General features: G+C 35.3%; 2 protein-coding genes across 2 annotated transcripts; one reads left to right on the top strand and one right to left on the bottom strand.

The window, feature by feature from the left end:
* Nucleotides 1-208: 208 nt before the first annotated feature.
* LOC125810076 (uncharacterized) lies at nucleotides 209-11,299 on the top strand. Its single transcript, XM_049489592.1, has 5 exons — nucleotides 209-359; nucleotides 6,151-6,204; nucleotides 6,715-6,818; nucleotides 10,269-10,307; nucleotides 11,143-11,299. Exons 1-5 carry the CDS (start codon nucleotides 284-286, stop codon nucleotides 11,293-11,295), a joined length of 426 nt encoding a protein of 141 aa, XP_049345549.1. The 5' UTR covers nucleotides 209-283; the 3' UTR covers nucleotides 11,296-11,299.
* Nucleotides 11,300-12,804: 1,505 nt separating this feature from the next.
* On the bottom strand, nucleotides 12,805-15,356 carry LOC125810059 (sphingolipid delta(4)-desaturase DES1-like). Its single transcript, XM_049489575.1, has 2 exons — nucleotides 15,079-15,356; nucleotides 12,805-13,743 (listed from the first exon to the last, which is right to left on the bottom strand). Exons 1-2 carry the CDS (start codon nucleotides 15,244-15,246, stop codon nucleotides 12,913-12,915), a joined length of 999 nt encoding a protein of 332 aa, XP_049345532.1. The 5' UTR covers nucleotides 15,247-15,356; the 3' UTR covers nucleotides 12,805-12,912.
* Nucleotides 15,357-16,178: the final 822 nt, after the last annotated feature.

Below are 16,178 nucleotides of genomic sequence, written 5' to 3'. Positions count from 1 at the left end.
TATGAAAGTCCTAATTATAAGCACATTGTGCAAGTAATTAAAATCTTTAATTTTCCAATTTATTTCCATTGTATTTGACTTTAAAATATTTTTCTCGTTATTCCTTGTTTCCCAACAAATGGCAGCAGGGAAATTAGAGCCCCCTCTGGTCTTACCCTTGAAGTAGCCATTCTTGTACTTGCCCCCCATTTCCACCATCCATCTTCTCTTCAATTTTGACAGAGACCCAACAAGGCAAAACGGCGAGGGTTACAATTTTTGTTTCGAAAAACGGGTCAAAAAGATGATTCCTCATCAATGGGCACCTCCCTGTAACAATCAGTGCACCCATAAATACTCAACTCTCATGCAAATTCCTTGTAATTACTTCTCTCTTTATTTCCCCCCTTACCCTTTTCTTGATATCGCTTTACAAAGTTACAATCTTGAAAAACTGTATCTTTATGCTAAATTTGCAGACATTGTGTTTATGTGTAGATATATTTCTTTAATCTTAATGTATTACTCTGTGTTTGAATTTTTTATGATAACCCTTCTGTCTGGATAGATTGCGTCCACCTCGACTAATTTCTATGGGCTATTTGCTTGTGAGACTTCATGTTGTGTTTGATTTTTTGACTATGTTTAATTCATGCTGTCAAAAGCTTCATAGCAGAAACCAGAAAGAAGAAGAATCTCTTTTGTTTTGGTTTGAGGGGAGCAGCAGTGGACATTGGTTATATAGGATTTTGGGAATTTTATGTAAAGGTAGAATCTTTATGTTACTTTTCAAGTAAAAAGATGAAATCTTTTTAATGTGTTCCCGGGTAATCTGCATTGAGATGTAAAACGCTAATCTTTTTCTGTGTGTGTACTGTCTTTATGTGTAGATACTTTTGATAAATCTAAGTGCATTACTCTGTGTCTATTTTTTTTTTATAACCCTGGTGTCCGCGCAACTCGACTAATTTCATGGGGTATTGCAACTGAGACATCATTGTTCTCAACCTATTTCATTAGGTGTTGTGTCTCAAAAGCTTCACAACAGAAAGAAGAAGAATCTCCCTTTTTCTTTGGTTTGAGGGAAGGAGCAGTGGTCATTGGTTATATAGGATTTTGGAAATTTTATGTAAAGGTAGAGTCTTTATGTTAATTTTCCAAGGGGGTATGACTGGTTGTACAAGAAAGAAGAAAACTACAGATGAAGTCTGTATCTTTTAGAGTCCATAGTGGTCTTTCCAATTGGTTACTTTGTTTATTAAAGACTGCTACCTCCTTTTTTTTGTAAGCTTAACTGATCTATCCTTGTAAAGCTTGCATCTTCTTGATGCCTTGAAATGAATCTACTTACTTCATCAAAAAAAAAAAAATTAAAGACTGCTCCTAAATAAAGATGTTTTTTTTTTTTTACCAAAGTTCATCTAAGCTACATCGACTGTGTGCCATTGCTTTTCAGGTTAGGATGTTATTTGAGTAATTGTTGAAATTATGCAGCCGTCCAATATTTTATGCATGATATAGCATTATAGCTTGGTGCAGGTGCATTGCATTAGGCTGTTTTCAACTGTCTGGCTGTAGAAAGAAGAGGAAATGGAGTATTAGTGCCTGTAGGAAAGTTTTCAACTTGGTGTCATTAGGGTGTTATTTCTCTTCTTGCCTAATTCTACATTGAAATCAAGTTTTGGTTGGACTGTGTGTTTGGTTTGATTTCCTGGACATGCTGTTTGATTTGAATCTTCCTCATTTGTATTCTCTCAAATCTTTCCAAGCATTTTCTACCTTTATAGACTAGGAGTGCTGGACACTGCTGTCCAGTTTAACATCATAATGCATTTTCTTGTTTGGCGCAACTTATTAATGTGTGTTTGGTTTGATATCTTGGGCATGCTATTTAATTTGAATTTTTCTCATTTGAGTATTCCTTTCAACTCTTAAATCAAGCCTATTCTTCCCTTATAGATGGGGAACTCAGAATACTGCTGACTAGTTTAATATCATAATCCATTTTCTTGTTTGGCATCTCTTATTACTTACAATGAAGTGAATTCCAAGTGTGTACTTTAGCTGGATTTCTGTGGTGTGCTGTTTAATTTGAATCCTTCTGATTTGTGATCCTTCCAACTCTTACCAAACCTTTTCTACCTTTATAAACTTGGAAACTCAGATACTGAACGGTTTACCATCACAATCCATTTGCTTGTTTGGTGTAACTTGTTAATTACAATGAAGTGAATTGCAAGTATTCCCTTTTGCGCAATTCATGGTTAGCTTACTGATTTTTCAAGTGATAAGATTTTGAGCCAATCTAGCTACTTTGAATAACCAACAACTATTCAGCGTAGATCTACATTGCTTTCCTTCATAGTTTGTCAAAATTGTAGAAACTTCTTCCTGTAGTTTCTAGAATTCCAGTTTTCTCTGAGATATGGAAAATCAGTATGTCAATCTAACTGTTCAGTGTTAAACTTGGTGATGTGCGTCGTCATGTTAATTCAGAAGACCTAGGGTGTGTGGTTGGACTAAAAGAATAAAAAAGAGTGTGTTGGTTATGCTTGGAAATATGGGACGGTATCCTGGAGAAGACTGAAAGGAAGCTATCGAGATGGAAGGCTCAATATCTTTCTCGAGGGGGAAGGTTGATTCTTATAAACTCTGTTCTTGACTCTTTACCCACTTATGTGATGTCCTTATTTCCAATTCCAGCAAAAGTAGAAGAACAATTGGACAAATTAAGGAGAAACTTTCTATGGCAAGGCAGCTATAGTTTAGTTATACTCCTTAGCAAAGATAGAGGGGGGCTGGGAATTAGAAACTTGAGATTGCAAAATGAAAGTCTGCTGAAAAAGTGGTTGTGGAGGTACACTGAGGAGGGAAGTGCTCTCTGGTAAGAGGTGATTAAAGCTAAGTATGGTGAATTAACCCCTTGGTGTACAGAGAACACAGTTGAACCTTATGGTGTGGGAGTATGGAGAACAATCAGAAACCTGTGGCCCCAAATGGAAGCAGATTTGTTTATCAAGGTGGGAAATGGCAGTAAAACTAGATTTTGGAAGGATATCTGGATAGAACAATCCTCTCTTAGGGATCTCTTCCCAGATCTCTTTCAAATCAGTGAGAACCCTGATGCTAATGTGATTGTTGGACAGAACAGGGATGGAATTTGGTTTTCAGGAGATTTCTCAATGATTGGGAGGTGGAAAGGGTTGCAGAGTTACTAGGGAAGTTAGGTGGAATGAGAATACACACAAATGCCACAGACAGGATGCTATGGAAGCATAAAAATGATGGTCTTTACACAGTTAGCAGTGCCTACAGAAGAGGTCTCCAACTGATGGCAGGAGATCCAAAGCATCAATGGAACTATTTTTGGAAGGGGGACGTTCCTACAAAAGTGAAATGTTTCACCTGGCTAGTGATAACGAGGGCTTGTTTAACACAGGAAGTATTACAGAAGAAGGGTAGATAAATGGTTCCCAGATGCTTTTTGTGCAATTTGACAGGAGAAACAAACAATCACCTTTTCTTGCACTGTAACTTTGCCAAGCAAGTCTGGTATTTATTCCTTAGCATTTCAAATCTGAATTGGACAATGCCAGAACATACATCAGAGTTGTTAAAGATCTGGGTAAGGAGAGGAAGCAGCAAGACTGCAAGAGCCAAAGGAGATGGTGGAGGTTAATACCATCATGTATATGGTGGTCAGTTTGGAAGGAAAGGAATGGTAGATGTTTTGAAAATAGATCCAATTCCACTCATAAGGTCAAATGGAATTGTATAGTATCCTTACGTTTTTGGTGTAAACAGTTGTGTATAGTAGATACAGACCAGATTGTAGATTTGATAGGAAGCTTGTAACTGACACTTTTTGGTGGTGACCAGCATGCCCTTAATGCTGAAGAATACAATCTTACCAGTTTTTTTTTTTAAAAAACAGAAGGGAAATAAAATCCTCTACATTGAGATATTTAATCAGCTACCTTTGTTCTCTCTGTTACCGGAAAAGGATTTGTTGCTAAAGAACGCCTATTTAAATACCTTTTAAGATAATTATCAACTGGAAAGGTCAATAAGGTCTTAAAAATGTCAAGTTCTATGACCTATGTTGATTGGATTCAGGTGTGGGATTTTGACACCGGTGGCGGATCTAGAGGCTGGATTCATCGTCACAGGGCTTTGTATCCGATTGCGGATATGGGTGCTGGGATACGGCTAAAAATAATAAAACTAATATATACAACAATTAGTTATTTAAGAATGGTGAAAATTAACTTATATATGATTAGCAAGGTAATTTAAATTCATATCTTTTTACTACGTAAAATGAAAACTGAGTATTGCATAGTTATAAATTGATATAAATATAGTATTATTTATCTTAGGATTAGGGGATATGGTAGGAGTATGGTTCAAATATTTGGATATCACCAATAAATGCATATCACGACGCATAAAAGTTTATATTTCGACAATTAATTGAATTTATTAAATTAGAGCTAGTATGTGTATATTCATTTTAAACACTTGCTGTAGTGCTTTATGTTTGTATGTGTATGACATAAGCCCATAGTTGACCCAAATATCCGATCAACATATGCTTCTTGGCCATAGGTGTAGTCAAAGTACCCAAGTTAGGTTGATCAAATCGGGTGTGGATCCCCCACCCATGCCCGCACCCATGTCGTGTCGACACGGGTGCGACAAGGATTTTAAAGAATCCGAGTGTCCATAGCCTATAACTATGGACACTAAGAAGGAAATTATTTTTATTTTCCTAACGATAATTTATTTGATCAACTACAATTAAACCTCTCTATGACAACCACCCGCTATATCATCATCTCACTATAACAACCAATTCTTCTTATTTTTATCTTATATTTTTGCCTATAACAACAACCATCAATATAACAATACACTCTTTGTAGAATTACTCCTTTATATCAACCTTACTCAAATATTAATTGTTTCTTCTATTTCCTACTTTTGTTGCTTGTCATTTATTTTCATAATGCAAAAACACTTTCATAATGAAAAACCACTAGTACCGATTTACTATCCTAAAGCCCCATATAGAAATAGAATCTCTAAGATGACAATAACAAGTCTAGTATTTTGACTAGATGTTTTGAACTTTTAATATACCACTTTCAACAAAGAATATAACATCAATACATACTTCTGTAATTAATTTATTTATTTTTGCATTGAGAGATATGCGCATATTTGTATTCCATTTAAACAAAAGTTTTTTATCTTGTAAGTGTCAACGTGATTTATTAATAATGTATTTGCTTTCTTTAACTTTTAATTAGTGAAATTTAAGTAATTTCTTTTAATCTTTTATAATATTAAAAAATGAGAATACTTTTTGGGTAATTGTTGTCTATAACAGTCAAATAAGATTTACATGTCAAATGTTGCTATAGGTGTATAATAACCCGTCACTATAAAAGCTGAAAAGAATTTCGGAACAAACAAGGTTGTTATAGAGAGGTTTGACTGTATTTTTGATTGGTTTTTTCTCTATGTTAAAGTTGCCACTGCAAGCAAAGATCATCATGTGTATCTTAAGCACTTTTTACAGCAGACAGTCCATATGGTTCTGGCATGCCAAAACTGCAGATGTAAGAATATATAGATGTGAATGGATAAGATGTGTTAGCAGGTCCTTGTTTAGGTATCCAAATCTCTCTTTTTATTAGATTGAGTGGGCCTGTCAGATTTTTGATCCTTATATGACCTTTGAAACGATGGTTGATTGTTCTGAATCAATGCTAGTTGGACAAAATATAAACCTACATGGCATTTACTCTACGATGTAAGTCTGACATGTCATAGACATCATCAGATATGAAATTAATAGCTTGTATTTCTATCGACTGATTGTAAGTGTGTTGATGAAAGGACCACAGCTATAAAAGGACTACAGCTAATAAAGACCTAGGAGAATACCATCCCTCTCCCACCTTTTTAGCATTTTATCTTTTGTGTTCACTCTTTTTAATTTAGTTTCGAAACAATTCCGTAAAATGTAATTTCTTTGACAAGATATAATACTGGTTTAATTTTATTTCAATTGTTCTAGTGTTGGTTTATTCTTGTAGTAGTTTGTTTCTTGGCATGAATTTAGCGCTGATATGTTACAATTTTGTGATGTCTGAATTTTTGAAGGGAGAGTCTTTTGCAAAAAAGGATGTGATGCTGATGGAGAGACGTGGGATGAATGTAAGTTCCAAGCTTCTATATTTGTTGGTTTCGAAATAACCCTGGTGAATATTTGAGTTTACTGTCTGATCGTTGTGGTGAGGAATTGTGCTGCTTGTAGAAAAACTTGCATATGGAAGAATCTTACACTGGTGAAAAGAAATTTATTATATTCCACAAGATAATATATTACCATGGGTGACAGCTTAGGACTTTCTATTTATGAACAGTAGAAAAGTGAAAACCATGCCTTCACTTTGTAAAATGTTCATATTAGTGGTTGTCTTATATCGCCAGCTTAAGTTATTTAACCTTGAGAAGGATGGCATCAGATGATATTCATCATTCACCAAGTTTAAGGAATGTCCATAATATTGCTCTCCTTTCGGAGTTCAACTTCTTTTAAACTTGAGGACATTGCACTTATATATAACTAATGCTTAGGAAGTGTCTTATTTTTGAAATTTGAAACCTCTATGAGGCTTATCTATTGATCTAAGCTACAATAGAGTAATAACGAGCTATATGCAGGTTTGTCAGAATGTGAGGAAATATGCTATAAAAATCCAGTTCTGAAGGATCAACAGTGGAGTGCTTACATTGACCGATCCCCTGGTGCCGCCAGCTGCTCTGAGGTCTCCCAACCTTTCTTATTATCTTTAATTGGTTTTTCTTTAACAGTTCTCAAAATGTGATTTTTCTTAGTTCTTACAAGTTCATTTGCTTTACGATGAATTTTGTCAATTGTAGTTCAAATTCATTTTTTCCATGTGTTCAGGGTCTGGATTGAAAGTCAACACTCTCAATAGTATTCTTCATAATCTCTTTTTTTTTTAATAAGCATGGTGTCCGCAATAGCTGTGCTATTGTTCATTATCTTACAAGAACATACATGAAGTTTCACAGTACAATGCTGATTTGTCCTTTGCAAGCTGAGGTCGTTATTCTCTTCCGGTTCGTAAGTAGTAAAGAGAGTTTCTACAAATATATTTTTTTTGAGTGAAGAGTAAAGAGAGTTGTTATATTAGCATAAGACAAAATGGCAAGGTTTTCTTTGATCTGCTAAAAAATCAAGAGAGCTTCTAGAGCAGTTATGGGTGCCTTTGCGTCATATGTTAATATAAATGTTCATGACCTCATCAAAATGATACAAGTGTTCATGTTTCTGTGGACCAATATCTTGAATATTTCATCATGAGGTTTGGTATTGGACGGCTTAGAGATCCCTTTTAAAGTGGCAGTAAGTGCTTGTTCTTGAGCCAACTTAAAAATAACTTTTTCATGTCATGAAAGTTTAGATACCTATATCTAGTATGATCAATCATCATTTTTGTTAGCTGGCTTGACTTGTAGTATTGGGGACTTTTAGAAGTATGTGCTTCTCACCTTGTTCTTGGGGAATATTGAATATGTGCATATATTTATGAACACTTTGAGTAGTAACTGTATGTTGTATTGGACATCACAATGAGTAATACATGTCTGCAGGGACCGCCTTTCTAAGAGTAGTCCTTGTATTAGGAGACTTGTGCTGATCAAAATACTGACACACCTATCTAATGGAAAGATAAATCTTAAAGCCTGTCTAGATAATAATCTAATCTAAAACACAAAAGATAAATATAAACTAATTTTAGTGTATAAGAACTAATAACAAGAAATATGTATTCTAATATGCCCCCCTCAAGTTAGGCTATGTGTTACTAAGCCTAGAACAAATTGTGATGCTTGACGAGTGCTTTTGTGAGTGTATCAGCTAGTTGATCGGCAACATGGACAGAAACAACTTGAACCAGTTTTTGTTGGACATATTTGCGCAAAAAATCTAAGTTCACCTCAACATGTTTCATGCTACTGGATTCGCGCTCAAATAAGTGACAGAGTGACACAAATGTTATTACAGTAGATAGTAGGGAACTCTTTGACTAGACAGCGCATCTCAAGCAATATATTATTAATCCAAAATGTTTCAGCAAAGGCATTGGAAACTGCTATATTTGGCCTCTGTTGAGGAGCGAGCTACAGTTTTCTGCTTTTTGAAGGACTAACAGATAGGATTGAGTGTGACAAGGAAATTGGGCTATGAAGTTGGATGACGCTCTGTGAGCGTATCAAATAGCATATAAAACGCTAATTCTGACCTCTCCTTATAGGTTGGTTTATGGGAAAGATTGCCACCTGCTTGTCGAATTGGAATACATTCATATGAGCAATCAAAAAGCTCAACTTGGATATGGAACTTGCGGGTGAGGAATGCATGCTAAAGTTCCACTAGTTGGTTGAGTTAAGGTTGCATGCCTATGAAAATGGAAGATGCATAAGGAAAAAACCAAGCAGTGGCATGTCAAAGCTCAGTGGGTGTCTATCTCTGCACTGAACAGATATGCTGACATAGCAACCAGAGTTCCAACACTTGCGTGGGAGGGCACATTTGTCTGTAGGTCTTCCAGCTACTCGTACCATACGATTCTTGCACAAAAGGGATACCATTCTGAGCACCCATTCCACATCAGCTCCTTGAAGGCATTTGATTACGGGGTGCTTCCAAATCTCAGAGATAAACCCACAACTAAGAGTGGTGAAGATAGTATGTTTGTTGGTGTTGATTGCTTCTCGAGAATAGATCCATGTTATAATGGTAATGGTGCTACCAATTTGTTCTTTCAAAAGTGGCGTGCCCTCATGGTATACCAAGGCCGATTGTGAGTGATTGGGATATAAAATTTTTGAGTTATTTTTGGAAAACTGTATGGGCTAAATTAGGAACATGTTTGATCTTTTCTACAGCATATCATCCTCAAATAGATGGGCAAATGGAATGGCCAATAGAACTTTGAGGAATCTTTTAAAGGTCGTAGTTGAAAATAATTTGAAGGCTTGGAAAGGTTGTATTTCATTTGTGGAGTTTGCATATAATAAGAATATTCTTAGTACAACAGATCATTCAACTTTTGAATTGGTATATGGTTCAATCCTTGTATCTCCTTTAGATTTACTTCCCATTTCCGCTAATGAAATTTTGGGTGTTGATGGCAAAGCTAAGGCCAAATCAATGAAGAAACTACATGAGAATGCATGACAACATCTTGAAATCAAGAATGATGCCTATGCTTCCAATGTCAATCAATGGAAAAGACATGGTATTCCAACCGGTAATTGGGTATAGGTACATTTGAGAAAGGAGAGATTTCTATCCAAAAGGAAGACAAAGCTTGATCAAAGGGGACATAAGCCATTTCCAGTTGTTGTAAGAATCAATGAGTTGGCCTACAAGCTTGATTTGTTCGGTGAGTATGGTGTTAGTGTTACCGTTACTGTTTTTGACTTATCTTCAAGAGGGATGAGATGATGCATAACTAGAGGCTAACCCAAGTCAAGTGAATCCTTAAAGTAGACCATTTATGAGGATCTAAGATAAAATTTTTTTACAAGAACTCCAAGGTTTAACTCATAGGATCTTGTATCACGACTTTGAAGACTATTGAGGGAATCAAATAAGAAAATCCAAGGCCAAGTATTCCTTCTTGCATCAGAGGGATCTTATATCAAGAACTCTTGTTTAGGTCATTTTCCCTGAAGGCTAACAATTAAGAATGGGAAGAAATGAACTTTGGGCCTAATTCAACTCCAAAAGGTAGGTAGCTCATGAGGTAGCGTTTGCCCAAGATCATATAAAGTGAAAAAACAACTCATCCCTCAACCAATGTAGAACCCTTAGCAAGGGGCATTTTTGTACTTTTGGCTCTTGAGTTGTCATAACATTTTATTTGTGTTCTTTCTTTTTAGAATGAATTTGGATGAAGAAAACTCTCGCTGGAGCTTAGAGTATCTTAGTTCTTCTTGGCAACTTAAAAGTCTTTGTTTATGTTTGTAGATTTAGTTCCTCTTGTAGTTTAGTATGTTAGTTTGTTCCGTGTAATAGTTAGAATTTCAATACTTCGATTTACTTGAGAGTTGATTTCTCCATTGAAATTGGTTGTTCTGCATTGGTTTGTGGAGTAAAATTTTCAAATAAAAATGTGAATTGCCTAAACCTCTTCCCTTTTGGCACTCAAGTGACATGTAATCTTCTTTATTGCACGCAGGAATGCTTTCATGCTTGTGTAGCTGGCTGTGGATACAAGGTCAGTTTGTGTTATTGACAAAAACTTGGAGTTTATTTTCTAAGTAGTCGCACTAAGTGAACTGTCAAAGTAATTGTAAAAGAAATTAAACTGGATCAAGATACTCACATGCGTGGATACAATAAGTTCCCGCAACTCTTTTGGTGGCAAGGAATAACCTGATGTCGTGACCAGTGATCATGAGACCTGTGCATCAGTGAGAAAATAGTTGTAATTTCTCTAGTCAAAACACTGAAAAGATAGCATTCTGCTGCTCTATGTTGGTTTTTACTTTTTCCCTAATTTAGGCTTTGTTGGACATGTTTCCAAAAGGTTGCTGCTTGAAAAGTTATTGAGTGCTGATAATGAGTGAAATTCAAGATATTAAAAGCATGGATGTGGTGGAGTAAGTGTGGTTTATGGAAAGAATATCCAAGTGAAAGTAGCACCTCACGCTTACTCTGTGCCGCCCCTCTGTTTGTGAGGGCTTAGGAAGAAATAAGTACAATAAAAACAAATATATATTCTTAAAGCAACTTTATGTGGACAGTAGTATGAGTGTTGGGTATGGATATGATTTGACATGGGTACTTAATATTTTGACTCCTTTCAAGAATAAATATCAAATATTCATACTGCTGTTATGGGTAACATCCAGATAAATGAAGAATCTGTGTTGTAAAGTAGTTCACACTGATTTGATCCACTTATTTTGAATGAATGCTTGTTCATTTCATCTGCAACTGTGCTGGTATGCTATGTTTCATTGCATGTTGTTGCGTTTCTCAACTATGCATTGCTTGCCATATATATTTCCAGTTTCTTGTTAGATGACTCTGTGTTGTTGGTTATGCAGTTTGACGTTCCTTCCCAAAAAGTCGATCAAATCCATCCAAGCAGGCCTCCTCCGCCTCCTCCCAAAGAGAAACTGACCACACCTGCTGTGAAAAGAATACTACCCCGGAAATCTAGCCAAACGATTGATGACATACCTGGGACATCCGCGTAGCATCAACAGTGTAGACAACTTGGAATACATTTGTTCTGTTAGGATCGCAACCATAAGTCTAAATTTTGTCACAAGTCAAGAGGCAGTAGTAATTTTCTTTAAGAAACATTTTGAGAGCTCATTGGAAAGTTGGTAAATTTTCTCAAAATTAACAAGCAATCATAGACAAGTGTTTGATATTATCATGAGAAAAACTATGTACAACTTGGCTAAAAATGTAATCTCATTACACCATGCATATCCAAGTATGTAAGTTTTTAATGAAAACATTATTTTTATTACCAAAACTCTAAGATTGTTGTTGATTGTCTACATTACTTCAGAGTTATGATACTTTTTCCAAATGTTTGTGATTTAGGTATATATATATATATATATATAATAACAACAAATGGAGTGTGGGGATTGACTAATGTATATTGTAGATCTTATGTTTACCTTTGTGTGTGGGGGGTGGGGTATAGAGAGATTGTTTTCGATAAAAAATTTATAAGTTCTAGCTAATTGTGGAACTCTGACTATTATACTGCACTTTTGAAAAGTTTAGAGAAATTTGCACTTAGTTCTTGAAATATTTATAAATATTGATTTTGATTTTTTGTGATAAATATTTGGTTAAGCATATTTTACTTTCAATCGATAAACATGCACGTATTTGATCCTTGTGCTTGTGGATCTTCACAAATTATTAAATTAACTATTTGATCGCTTAATTAATTATATATTATGTTAAATTTGTACCATTACTTTATATTAAAGGGTAATATAATTTTAAAAACAATCAAAATGTAACAAGTTTCATATATAGAAGGAAAAGACGCATTTTGATTAATTCAAGCTTTAATTTGCTTAATGAAATATCACGAGGCGATTAGCCCAAAGATAATAGAGGTGATGTTCCACCTCATGTAGAGAACCCGTTGTTTTATGTGACACTTTTCTGATTATTTTTGTGGTCTAAATTTAAGAAAAATAGAGTAGACCATTGTTTTTTTTTTTGATGCTCTTTACGTATATTCTATTTTTTAAAAAGAATGACGTATTTTTATGATTGAAAACTTTTAAAACTTTCTATACAAAAATGTATGGCGTGTTTAAAATCACAATTTCTAAACCTCCTTTTTTTGGAAACTTCGTGTCCAATCAAACGCCGACATATAAAATGTAATCGTGAGAATATTATTATGCTTATGAAGATAATATGGGCTGTTTCTAACTACAAGGAGACTCCTAGGCCCATCCAAGGCTTCAAAATGTGCCATTTCTTTTTCCCCTTTTAAGACAACAAACAGTAAAATAAACATGGAAATTCCCATAACACATGAACTTTTACATGATTATTTATGATTAGAGCCGAGAGTCTATCAGAAACAGTCATTCTACTCCATGAAGGTACGGGTAAGGTCTACATACATCCTACCCTTCCCAGACTCAAGGATTTCACTGGGTATGTTGTTGTAATTGATGAACTTAGTCACTTGCTACATCAACTCTACTGCACATGATGCCAGAACTCTATTACATTGTTACAAAAGAACCAAGAGTCATAATCAATAAGAAACATCACATAGTAACACTGAAAGAATTAACAAAGAATAGAGAGGACTATTACTGCACCTATTCGGACTTGTTTGCTTTCGTAGACAACTTTCTCTTCATTCTGCTGAAAGGTCCAACTGTTCGATCCATTATGTACATGTAGATTACCTGGCTCCAAGATTTGTAAGCATCTAAGTTTTCGTAATATTCTGGTGCAATCTCCTTCACCTTGTAGAGCTTGCTTCCGGGAATTCTTGGAAAATCATGGTGCTCATTGTGGTATCCTACGCTCCAAGTCATGAGGTTAAGGGGTCCGTAATAGGAGTATGTCTCTTGCTCAGGCTTGAAGACATAATGCTCGGAGATGAAGTGACCAGCCATTGGATGCATCCCGCCCCCAACAAACGTGGATAGGATAAGATAAGCTAGCGATTTCCAGCCCCAGAAGTAAACCATAGCTCCATCAAGGTATAGCTGGATAGTAAAATTAATGAACTCCCACACACCAGGTGGTTTAGGTTTTAGAAAAAGAGGCCTGAATGCGTAAAAGAAAAGTTGAAGAATGACCCATATAGATTTTGCAAGAACATTTTTCACTACATGGGCTTCAGTTTGGCTCGGGATGTCCATATCAATTCCATCAACTCCTTGGAAGCGATGGTGCTCAAGGTGATACTTTTGGAAGGTGACAGACATGGGTACACCAATGGGAAGGTTGGCAAAAATTCCAAGCCAACGATTGTAGGTTGGAGTAGAGAAAGCTAGGTTGTGACTTAGTTCATGAATTGCCAGGAAGAGATTATGGTTCAGAAAAGAGCCAAAGAAGTACGCGACTATCAATATCTTGAACCAGGTTGCATCATGGAGGAAGGTAGCTGTCCAAAGCTGAAGCAAAACAACTCCGGATATCTGCATGGTTAATATTTAAAAAGAATACACAGTGAGCACTCAGTCTAAATGAAACTAGTAGCACCAATCAGTTCCTGTAACCAGTTCCTCATATTTTAGACAGATTCAATAACTAGTGATTTCTGCAATAAAGTCCACGGTTGTCCACCAACGAATCTAGTAAGGACGTCTAATTGCATACACATGAATGAGTAAAAGGCTATGACATGACCAAGCCAAAGTTACATGAATTTTCTGCTGTCACCATCGACTAAGCTGCCTAAGAAAAGACATCTGGGACAGAATATAATATAATCACATAACATTATCAATCAAAATATTGGACTTTGTAGACAATGGATTTGATCACAAAATTGAATAAACAGGGGGGAAAGAAAGGAGAGGGACTCAAGTAATTATTCAAAGACTGATTATATTTTCAAAACACATAAAATTACAAAGCATTGATCTCTAGTAAAACTATGAAAATGACACCAGAAAATCAAGGAAAACGAGATAGATAGGGCACCAAATCATGTGAATCTCATTGCTGAGTTTTGGTCTCAACAAATTCACATAATGAGCAATCCAGAGAAGAGTTTAACCAAAAGAACTCAATCCTGATAAACACAACATTCTTCATCTTTTTCAGGAAAAGAGAAAAGGAGAGGATACCTTTACAGAAAAGTTAAAAAGTTTGAAACACTACTATATGTTTCTCTATTTTATTTTTTATTGGTTTCCCATCTAGTATTCAGTAACTGCATTAGAACCCAACTGGATCCAGATTCACCCCCAGAAATCCACAATGTGGGATAAAACGCTCCTAACAAAGATGACTCCATACCCGAAACCTTTAGGCTCAAACACTACTATGCGTTTCACAATTGTATCAATCTGATTCAACAAGCAAATTCCTTCAAAGAAAAAACTAAAAGGACTCCATTTCACATAGAGTTACCCCTTAACCTTAAAAATAATGCCTAATCCAAAGAAAAAGCTAAAACCCACGATTCTATTTAACAAATATCCTTGAAAACACAATGAAACATACACAAATACATTTCAAAAAGAATTTAAAAAGCCATCTAATGAAAACCCAAAACCAATAATATTGAGATTAATTTTACAGTGTATCTAGTTATCAATTTGAATGTCAATCAAACACAATACAAATTCAATCCCAACATTATCCCAAGACTATAATCCCAAGATAACCAAATGACCCACCCAACATTATCCCAGGACTATAACCAAATGAGCCTCAAAGATTCAATTTTTAACCCTACCCACCTAACATTGTCCCAGATCTAAGATACCCCAAAAAGCAAAATGAATAAAAGATCAAATTTATACCTTGAGAAAAGCAAAAGGGTCAGGACCAAAAAGGTGTTTGATTTGAGGGTACTGAGAGAGGATCTGTCTTCTACGAGAAGCATGAGGTTCATCTGTATATGACCAAAAGAAATCATTAGCCATTCTTACACCTTCTTCCTCTTCTCTCTTTTCCCCTTCAAATCCCATTTCTGCTTTTCTGTTTTCTCTCTCTCTGTCTTTGTCTTTCTGTTTTTTGTTTTTGTTTTTTTGTGTGTGATGTTATCTTGGTTTCTGTTCTTGTACAGCTTGAATAAGCTAAATTAGCGGGCTGGTTTTAAATTAGAATATAAAAAAACATAATAGTAATAATTAATAGTTTAATTAAATAATTTTTAAAAAATTGTGAAATTGGGTCTACATATGCAACTTGGGACGGTTGAAATCTCCCCGCTCTAAATCATTAATCAGAAGTTTCGGGTTTGATCATTGAAAATTGAATTTCTTTTGTTGAGATTGTCCTTCGGAAATGAGTCTTACAAAGCATGAATTCAGATTTAATCGGACTCCAATGTAAATATTAGACACTAAAAAGGAGAGAAATATTGAAATATCTCTGAACTTGACGTGAATTATAAACTTCATCTCTGAGTTAGGGACAACCTTAAAAACACCTTCTACTTGACTAATTAAAGTTAGATACATCCCCGATTTGCCACTTGACATAGCAAGTGGTTTCAAACTTTTGTTGTGCGGCATGGGACTCTTAATAAAAAAATCGAGAGAAATGTTGAAAACACGCCTAAACTTGATTAGAATTTAAGGATATATTTAACTCATATTGCAAAATCGAATCTTTCATTTCAGTTAATCAAGTAAATACGCAATAGTTTAATAATAAAACTAATAATTCACGTCGTTTACGATATTCTCTCTAAACAAATTAAAAAAAACACAAAGAAGGGGGGGTTACATCATGACAATTGGGAAGGACCCAGAAAGAAACGTCCACATGGACCATGTTGATTCTGTTGATGGCAATTTGCACAAATAGTCTTTTTAAGCCACTATTTGAATCTACCCATATTAGGGCTTGTTTGATTGGGGAAAACTTATCCTAAAATTAATTATTTCAAAATTTA

The sequence above is a fragment of the Solanum verrucosum genome, unplaced genomic scaffold (genome assembly GCF_900185275.1).
Source record: "Solanum verrucosum unplaced genomic scaffold, falcon-dt-bn FXZP01000281.1, whole genome shotgun sequence".
Taxonomy (NCBI): Eukaryota; Viridiplantae; Streptophyta; class Magnoliopsida; order Solanales; family Solanaceae; genus Solanum; species Solanum verrucosum.
This window is presented reverse-complemented; position numbering and strand designations above follow the sequence as displayed.